The 9,633-nt window shown below is 47.8% G+C and overlaps 1 protein-coding gene across 6 annotated transcripts in view; it reads right to left on the reverse strand.

Annotated features, from left to right (window-relative positions):
• Positions 1 to 8,962, reverse strand: part of SGPP2 (sphingosine-1-phosphate phosphatase 2) — a 148,458-nt gene extending 139,496 nt beyond the window's left edge. For 2 of the 6 annotated variants that reach the window (XM_089328977.1, XM_089328976.1), the window contains exon 1: positions 8,570 to 8,962. In XM_089328977.1, coding sequence (XP_089185103.1) covers positions 8,570 to 8,788 — 219 coding nt within the window. In that variant the 5' untranslated portion in view covers positions 8,789 to 8,962. Of the gene's footprint in view, positions 1 to 8,226; positions 8,541 to 8,569 lie in introns of those variants that run through there. The other 4 variants (XR_016231431.1, XM_070070151.2, XM_008259230.5 and 1 more) reach the window with 4 other exon arrangements.
• Between the last annotated feature and the right edge of the window lie 671 nt (positions 8,963 to 9,633).

The raw sequence follows: 9,633 nt of genomic DNA on the forward strand, positions 1-9,633 counted from the left end.
AAATGGCCTTAGCTCTGTCAGAGGCCCTTCTGTCAGCTAGGCTATAACTGGGCCTGGGTTCCCAGAAACTTGCTTAAAGCTGATGTTGCTTGCTCTGAGATGCTTCTTCCTCCCACGCTGATTTTTTCCCACCCTGCCTAAACCTTAGTAAATGATCCCATCTTTTAACTTCAATTCCCTCTTTTTTAAATAGACTTTTAAAAAGAGTTTTAAATTTACAAAAGAGTTTAGGAGATAGCACAGAATTTCTATCCACATCCTTCTTATATAGTCTGCAGGGTTATCCCTATGATTAATGCATTTGTTTCAATATTGAAAGATTTCTTTATCTGGAAGGCAGGGTTATAGAGAAGGGACAAGGAGAGACAGGGAGAAAGAGACAGAGGTCTTCCATCTGCTGATTTGCTCCCCAAATGGCCACAAAGTCTGGAGTTGAACCAGGCCAAAGCCAGAACTCCATCTGGGTCTCCCAAGTGGGTGGCAGGAGCTCAAGAACCCGGTTCATCTGCTGCTGTTTTCCCAGGCACATGAGCAGGGAGCTGAATGGAAAGTGGAGCAGTCGAGACTTGAACTGGCACTCATATGGGATGCCAGTGTCTCAGGCAGCTGCTCAATTTGCTAGGATACAACACCAACCCCGATATGTTAATATTAACTTCAGCCCATACTTTACAAAGACTTCCTTACTTTTTCCCTCTCCCATGATCCCATCCAGGGATCACTGAAAAGTGATCGCTGTTAAATATAAGAGTGGGAATAAGAGAGGGAAGAGATGTGCAATTCGGGACATGCTCAAGCTGACTTACCTCAAACGGTAGAGTTAGAAACATACCAGGGGATTCCAATTCAATCCCATCAAAGTGGCATGTACCAATGCCATCTCACTAGTCCAAGTGATCAATTTCTGTTCACAATTGATCATAATGATAGGACTAAGAACCAAAGGGATCATATAAACAAGAATAGTGTCTGCAAATACTAGCTGATAGAATAAAAAAGGGAGAGAACGATCCAACATGGGAAGTGAGATACACAGCAGACCCATAGAATGGCAGATGTCCTAAACAGCACTCTGGCCTCAGAATCAGCCCTAAAGGCATGCGGATCCAGCTGAAAAGCCCATGAGAGTATTTCAGGCATGGAAAGCCAAGACACTCTGGCGGGGGGGGGAACCTAAATGAAAGATCTCAGTGAGTGAGATCCCAGTGGAAAGAATGGGTCATCAAAGGAGGAGGTACCTTTCTTTCTCTGAAGGGAGGAGAGAACTTCCACTTTGACCATGGCCTTGTCTAAAAATTATCAGAGTCAGTGAACTCAGGGGGCTTCCATAGCCTTGGAAGCTCATGACAAGAGCCTAGGGTGATTACTGAGGCCATAAACAAGAGTGTCAATTTGTTAAGTCAACAACAGGAGTCACTGTGCACTTACTCCTCATGTAGGATCTCTGTCCTTAGTGTGCTGTACATTGTGATTTAATGCTATAACTAGTACTCAAACAGTAGTTTTCACTTTATGTTTCTGTGTGGGAGCAAACTGTTGAAATCTTTACTTAATGTATGCTAAACTGATCTTCTGTATATAAAGAGAATTGAAAATGAATCTTGATGTGAATGGAAGGGGAGAGGGAGTGGGAAAGGGGAGGGTTGCAGGTGGGAGGGATGTTATGGGGGGGAAGCCATTGTAATCCATAAGCTGTACTTTGGAAATTTATATTCATTAAATAAAAGGTAAAAAAAAAAAAAAGAAAAACCAGGAGAGTCAAGATATGAACCTGAGGCAAGATGTACTGTTGTTGAACAATCCAATCATCCTTTTCTTTATCTTCATCCTTTTTACATATAATGTTGTATATTTTTCTTACATATCTAAGGTTAAGTGTCATTATATCTGCATTATTTGACATTTTATTACAAGAAATGGCCATATATGTCTCTAGAAGCATCTTTTGTTTTAAAACTTATTCTCTGTATTGTGGGATGACCAACCAATGTAGCCATCTTTCTTATGTTTTTGCATATCTTTTTCTTGTACTTCATCAGCTTTTTATATATTTGAGTTAAAATTTTTTTCTTCTATCAAAAGAAAAAAAAACCACACTACATTTAGTCATCATGTCCCTATAGGCTCCTGTTCGCTGTGACTTTTTGTTAGAATTGCTTTTGATGAATTCAACAGGTCTGACGAGTATTGGCCATACATATATTTTGTAGAGCATTCCTCAACATATATCAGGAGTATATATTACCAGGATGACTTCTCACTGTTGACATTAATCTTTTATTTATTTATTTATTTATTTATTTATTTATTTATTTTTGACGGCAGAGTTAGACAGAGAGAGAGAGAGAGAGAGAGAGAGAGAGAGAAAGGTCTTCCTTTTTCCGTTGATTCACTCCCCAAGAGGCCGCTATGGCTGGCGTGTTGCGGCTGGCGCGCTGCGCCGATCCGAAGCCAGGAGCCAGGTGCTTCCTCCTGGTCTCCCATGTGGGTGTAGGGCCCAAGGACCTGGGCCATCCTCCAGTGCACTCCTGAGCCACAGCAGAGAGCTGGACTGGAAGAGGAGCAACTGGGACAGAATCTGGCACCCCAACCGGGACTAGAACCCGGGGTGCCGGTGCTGCAGGCAGAGGATTAGCCTAGTGAGCCACGGCATCAGCCGACATTAATCTTGATTACCTGGCTATGGTAGTGTTTCTCATGTTGAACACTGTAACATTACTTCTTTTCCTTTGCTCTTTTCATATTGTTTTTTAGAAGGAAATCCAAATACAGCCATATTTAAGAATTAGGGAGCTATGTCTTCCCTCCCTAAATGTTGTTTTAACTGAGGTAAAATATACATCAAATTTACCATCGTAACTATCTGCAAGTGTTTTAAGTAGGCCATCTACTTCCTTCTGCAACTCTCAGTGAGAACAAAGTTGAACTTGCTACCATTCACTGAAAACAACACCTTTATGTTTATGCTTTAATATAGGAGACTTCCAGGAAACAGAAAGAGCTTCTCCCACTTGCATCTGTTTGATCCCTACTCACTCTTTAAACTCCAACTGCAGACTTCATGGGACTCCCTAGGGAAAGGGGGTTTCTCCTACTATTTATTGTCTGTCTGACCCTGTGTTCATCCTTCTAATATATATATATGTGTGTGTGTGTGTGTGTGTGTGTATACAATTTGTATGTATTTGTATTGTACCATTTGAGCTTCCCAGCACGGGAACTAAATCTTATTTTTCTTTATACCTCTAAGGCTGAGCATTGCACCAGAATCAGAGTAGCTGATCAACCAATGTTGGTTGGAAATGAAGGAAGAAAAGATGAGATACAAGTAGGAATAATTTATTTTCTCCAAGGATTAAAGAAAAGGAGGAAACTTGTTTTCAGATTTGTTTATTCTACTACAACCTTCCTGAAGGGCAACTAGGTTATGTCTATTAGAACCCATAATATTTACATAATTTCCAGTCCAGCAATTCTGTGTCTGGAACTTTAAATTACAAGATAATCAAAGATATGTGGAAAGATATTGGCATAATGATTTTTAAAAATTTATTTATTTTTATGTGAAAAACAAAGCAACAGAGAGACAGATAAATAGAAAGAGATTTTCCATCCACCCACAACAGCTAAGTCTGAGCTAGGCTGAAGCCAAAAGCCCAGAGCTCCATCTGCACCTCCCATGCAGGCGGCAGGGACCCAACTATTTGAGCAATCACCTGCTGTCTCCGAGGGTACATCAGCAGGAAGCTGGATTGGAAGCAGAGTAGTCAGGACTCCAGTTGGCACTCCAATATGGGATGAGGGCATCTCAAGCTGCAACTTTACTGCTGTGCTTAATGTCTATCTGAGATGCTATTATTTTTAATGAAAAATTGAGAACAGGGCCAGCATTGCAGCATAGTGAATAAAACTGCTGCCTGGGGCACCAGCATCCCATATGGGTGGCAGTTCAAGTCCTGGCTGCTTCACTCACAATCTAACTCCCTGCTAATGTGCCTGAGAAAGCAGCAGAGGACAGCCCAAGTGCTTGGGCCCCTGTACTCACATGGGAGATTGGGAAGTAGCTCCTGGCTCCTGGCTCTGGCCTGGCTCAACTCTGGCTGTTGCAGCCACTTGAGGAGTGAATCATTGAATGGAAGACCTCTGTCTCTTCCTCTCTCTCACTAACTCTACCTTTCAAATAAGTAAAATACATTTTAAAAATTTAGAAGGGCCATCAACAGGCCTTTAACATTTTATATGGATATGCTACACAGTGACATGCAGCCATTAGAAGTCAGGTTGAACATTTACTGAATGATCATCTTTGGCCATGGTATAATGGACATGGACTTAATTTTTTCTTTGTGTTTTTCTACATTTTCTCCTCTGAACAATGGCGTTATCTATAGCAAAAAAATGATCAAAGTGGCTCATTTTGCCACTTCAAGCCTTGACATCCTACTAATGACAATCAGAGCCTGAAGTCTGACCTGGTGGTTGGTTTAGTTATGATGAAGCTAAAATGTCACAGCAAACGTGACCACTGCCTTTAGCCATCACCTCCCTCATCACTAGGAGTGGTGCGTCTCAGGAGAAGAGAATTCACAGCCTCACTTACGTCTCCATCTCCTCTGGGCCCTACTTTGGACCTGGGTTCCTCCAGATGGCTAGAGTGCACAGCCACAGTTGGAAAGCCATGCTGCTAAACCTGTTGCAGATGGGACAACTGAGGCTCAGAGAAGTCCAAAAGACACAGAGGCAGACCTAGTGCAGGTCTCCTGACTTTCAGCATATATTCTTTACACTTTAGCCAGTCACAACAAAATCAAGGGTAGAGTTTTGCAGATTAACAGACTAAGGGGAAGCCAGATATTTCAAGAAGGAAATGAGGAGTACAAAGACTTCCAAAAACAACCTAGCTCTGATCTCCTTCCCAACCTAACCTGAGAAGTATCTCTGAGCTGTTTTCACAAAGCATTTATTGCGCAGATTGATTTCAGGAAAGATGATCTCCAGCCTAATGTAGTGATAGGCAATGGCACTGCGAGGTCTAAACCCAACTATATTGGGTAAGCAAAGATGTTAGAAATCAAGATTCTATTGTGTCCAAGGTCGGCTTTATTCAGAACAAATAAACACAGTTCTGACAGGACCTCTGCCTTCCTAGCTCTGTCCTAGGATCCCTGCCCCTTGCTCAGAGCAATCTCAAGGCCATTGCCAAGAAGGCCCTCCTTACGGTAACCCTTGCAAAATGAAAGCCATACCTCCTCTTTCTGCTCCATCTCCAACATGGCCCAGCCTGCACTGAAACCTCACAGCTCTGTGAGTCAGACCCTGAACTTCTCCCTGCAAGCTGCAGAGTGAAGTTTAGAGTTGGGAGTCCAAAGCCCTGGCTTCCCCTGACTGTAGAGATAGCTGAAAAGTCCTCAGCAAGTGACTTAACCCTTCAGGACTCAGATCTTCTGGGAAATTCTTGTCTACTGGGAAATCTCTAAGGCCTAATCCAACTTATTCAATGACAGGTTTGTGTGAGCTCAGCCCAGCCCTGGTTAGTAAAAGATGTAGTTAATCTTTAAACTTACTGCATGTAGTATAGAATTTATAGAGAAGCTCTCAATCATTTCCACACTTATACAATTTCAATGACTAAAATACATAGAAAAAATTGTGGAAAGTACATTAGATTCACTGAGACCTAAAATCACTCAAATGAAAGAAACAATTTCTCTATTATTTGAACATTCTTAAATCAGTGTTCTAGGGCTGACTTCTAGACTATGTGGGAAAAAATCATTTGATATTTTATTTTCAATATTTAATTTTTAAAAGCCTACTGATTTTTAATTGCAAACTTCATTCATGGATTCACAAAACTCAGTAGGAAGCAGAACAGATAAGTTTCTGCCATTCTTAGAGTTTACCACCCACTGGAGGAGGCTGGTAGTAACCAGATATTCACACCAGGGCATATTTACACAATGCAATAAATGCCGGAAGGAAAAAACACAGGAAGCAGAGCCTATCACAGGTGGAGCTAGCCTGGATAACAGCGGAGGCTCGTCTTGAGGAACTGACCTTTGAAAATTGAAGGCTGGGAGGAGGGTATTTAGAGGAAGAACAGATAGCTGGGATGGGCCCTAACGTCCAGTCAATTTTCGGGAAGCATGTATGCAACCACTTTCTTTTGAGAATGCCACATGTGTTTGTAAAATATGAGTCTTACCAAGTCTCTTGAAACTGACCCACCTAGGGGCTGGCATTGTGGTGCAATGGGTTAACACCCTGGCCTGAAGCGCGAGCATATAATATTAGCACCGGTTCGAGTCCTGGCTGCTCCTCTTCCCATCCAGCTCTCTGCTGTGGCCTGGGAAAGCAGTGGAAGATGGCCCAAGTCCTTGGGCCCCCGCACCCACATGGGAGACCCAGAAGAAGCTCTTGGCTCCTGGCTTTGGATTGGCGCAGCTCTGGCTGTTGCAGCCAATTGGGGAGTGAACCATTGGATGGAAGACCTCCCACTCTTGCTATCTCTCGCTCTGCATAATTCTTTCAAATAAATAAATCTTAAAAAAAAAAAAGAAAGAAAGAAACTGACCCACCTTTAAAAACATTGATGTGCCTCTCATGGAGCCAATGCTCTCAAGTCCGTTGTTTCTCCCTGTTACACACCAACACAATGATGTCTTGTCTTGGATTTTTAGTTCTTTTTCATGATGGACAGTGAGTAAAGTCCTGGGCTGGAGGGGACAGGATGCTTCTGCCATTTGGCTCACTAGAAGGCCCAGGCACCCAGGCAGCAGAAAGACTCCCCTGTGAGAAGCTGCTTATCTTGTATTTAAAGGGGAACAGGATGCTTCTCCAGAACTTAAAGAATCATTACAAAGAGTAATGTCTGGAACAGGGTCTTTTTCAGCTTCCTGGATTAGAAAAGCTGGAGAGGGGCCGGCACCGTGGTTCACTTGGTTAATCCTCTGCCTGTGGCGCCAGCATCCCATATGGGCGCCGGGTTCTAGTGCCAGTTGCTCCTCTTCCAGTCCAGCTCTCTGTTGTGGCCCGGGAAGGCAGTGGAGGATGGCCCAAGTGCTTGGGCCCCTGCACCCTCGTGGGAGACCAGGAGAAGCACCTGGCTCCTGGCTTCGTATCGGCACATCTGTGCCGGCCATTAGGAGAGTGAACCAACGGAAGGAAGACCTTTCTCTCTCCCTCTGTCTCTCTCTCTCTCTCACTGTCTATAACTCTGCCTGTCAAATAAATTTTTAAAAAATTGAAAAAAAAAAAAGAAAAGAAAAGCTGGAGGAAGAGTACAAGCTTGAGAGGAGCAGGACAGAGTGCACCCCAAGCCTCTGATACCTGCAGGTGCATGTCCTTGTGTGCAAAGAAAATGCCACTGCACACTGCAGTCATGGGACTGCTTCTCACCACCACCCCCAGCCCCTGCCCAATCCACTCCCTAAGACAATGCAAGAGGAAAGCAGGGTGGTCCCAAATTCATTTAAAGACTAATTAAATGTCAGGTGGAACAGAGAAGGGAGAATTAAAAGAAAAACACCATAGAGGAAGATTTCTCCGGAATGAAACCTCCTAAATGAATTCTGGAACTCAGTGCTCCTAATAGTCCATGATGCTAGAGCTAAGAATCTACGCATAAACAAATGCCTTCTCCCTGTCACCAAAACCTTCTAGGAAGAGCAGAATGTGGCTTTTAGAGAGGAATGAGAACAGCTCAGCCGTTGCTTCTGCCTCATTTGCCGTGCTTTTCACTTTGCCCAGGGAAAGGGCAGCGCCTGCAGTGCCGCGGGTACCCATGCAACCCCAGCAACCATCTGCAGCCCGACTGGTCCCTTCAGCCGGGAGTCCCGTGCACTGCGACGACACGCGCTGCTGTCCCCAGAGCCGCAGCGGGTTGTGTAACACAGGGTGAACGGCTCCCGCAACCTGCGCTGAAAACGCACTGGGGCCATGTGGCCAATGCCCCCCCCCCCGCCCCCACCAGGCAGCAGGTACCCCTGGATTCGAGAGCGGCGAGAGGGAAGTGCGGGCGCTCGTCGTCCCGTGGGCGGCCAGAAGAGGGGTCAGTATCCCCAGCAGCAATAGGTAGACCCCACGTTCGGGGCGCAGAGTGGTGGCGCGGATCGAATGTATGCGGACCAGGGAACCGCGGATGGGCGAAAACTCCGGAGTAACCGCGGAAATGTCAGAATTTCTCCCCAGAGAAAGCGCCGAGGACCGAGGTTACATAACTCTTACCTACTTGGTGGAAGGCACAGGAGCGTGAATTCGACTATGACAGTAAGAAGTCTCCAAGCGGACTGCATTTAGAGGTTCTGGACACAAAGTCGGAAAAGCCCTGGCGGCCACTCGGCCCCGGCAGCCGTGGCATCCTGGTGGCTGAACCCCCACCGCACTGCCCAGGCACCCTCTCCACGCCCAGCGGCCGGAGCCGGGCAGCCGCCACGGAAGCGCCCTCTCAGCTCGGCGGGCTCCGTGCACGCTCGTGCCCGGGTCCCGCAACTGTGGGGGCCCGCACATCCCCCGGCGTCACGGCTGCTGCCCCCTCCTGCCTCCCCGGCGAACACCTGCCCGCGGTTACCTGAGGGGCCACGTCTCTCCGCAGCCCGTTGGGCGGCCCCCCGCTGCTCTTGCCGTTGGCCAAGGAGAGATGCCCGACCCCGGGGACCCGCGCCGCACCCTCCGAGGGGCCGGCGCCGCTCTCCCGGGGGCCTTCATCCGGCGCTGGGAAGAGCCCGCAGAGGCGTTGGAAGCGGGCCACGAGCTGGGAATCCTGCAGGCTCCGCAGCAGCTCCGCCATGGTGAGCCCCGGCCGTGCTCCGCTGCACCGCCAACGCTGCACTTAGCCGGGCCGGTGCCCTCAGCTCAGTCCCGCACTCGCCCGCTCCGCACCCGGGGCGGAGGGCGGGCGGGGCCAGGGGCGCCAGCCAACAGGTGCGCCGCCTGGGTCCTAGCGCCCGCACGGCCAGCGCCGGCGCCCAGGTGTCCGCCTCCACCTTGCGCAAGACGCCGCCGCCGCCGCCGCCGCCGCCGCCTGCCCTTCCTTTTCCTCCCTGCGGGCTCTAGCGGCTAGAAGCGTCCGGACTTCCTGCCCTGGACTCTCTCAAAACCGGGTGGAGCAGCGCAGGTGCCTGCACCGCGCCTCTCTCCGCGTGGCCGCGCCCCCGAGCCTATCCGGTGGGCGCCCGAAAGGAAACGGCGAGCACGAATGCACCTGCGCTAATCCATCCCTTGGCACGCAGGCTGATCCCGGAGTGACCTTCCTTTCAACCCTTGAGCCCCAGGTGATGTCGGGTTTCTTCGCAGGCCAGCTCCCTGCACCCAGCCCTACTCTGGCCTCTCTCCGCTTCCTGCACGAGTAGTGTAGGGAAAATCTCAAGTTCTTTTCAAACGCTGCGTGGGGCGACCTTTTCCCTAGAGGCGTCTACACCTTAACCTTGCTCAAGGTGGTCCCTGACTCACCCTCCGCGTCGCTGCCCCCGCCCATGTGATCTGGCAACTGGGAAACACTGTTGCGTGGGTGGGAAGGAAATGAGTTTCCTTCTGGGTCTTCTGCGTGGAGAACGAAGTTGCTTGTCTGGCTCCTACTTCTTTCTGTTCTATTCAAGAAAACGATGCTAGAAAGACGGGAACAAGGCCGTTCTG

The sequence above is a fragment of the Oryctolagus cuniculus genome, chromosome 3, assembly GCF_051225735.1.
Source record: "Oryctolagus cuniculus isolate XC-2025 breed Fujian yellow rabbit chromosome 3, ASM5122573v1, whole genome shotgun sequence".
Taxonomy (NCBI): domain Eukaryota; kingdom Metazoa; phylum Chordata; class Mammalia; order Lagomorpha; family Leporidae; genus Oryctolagus; species Oryctolagus cuniculus.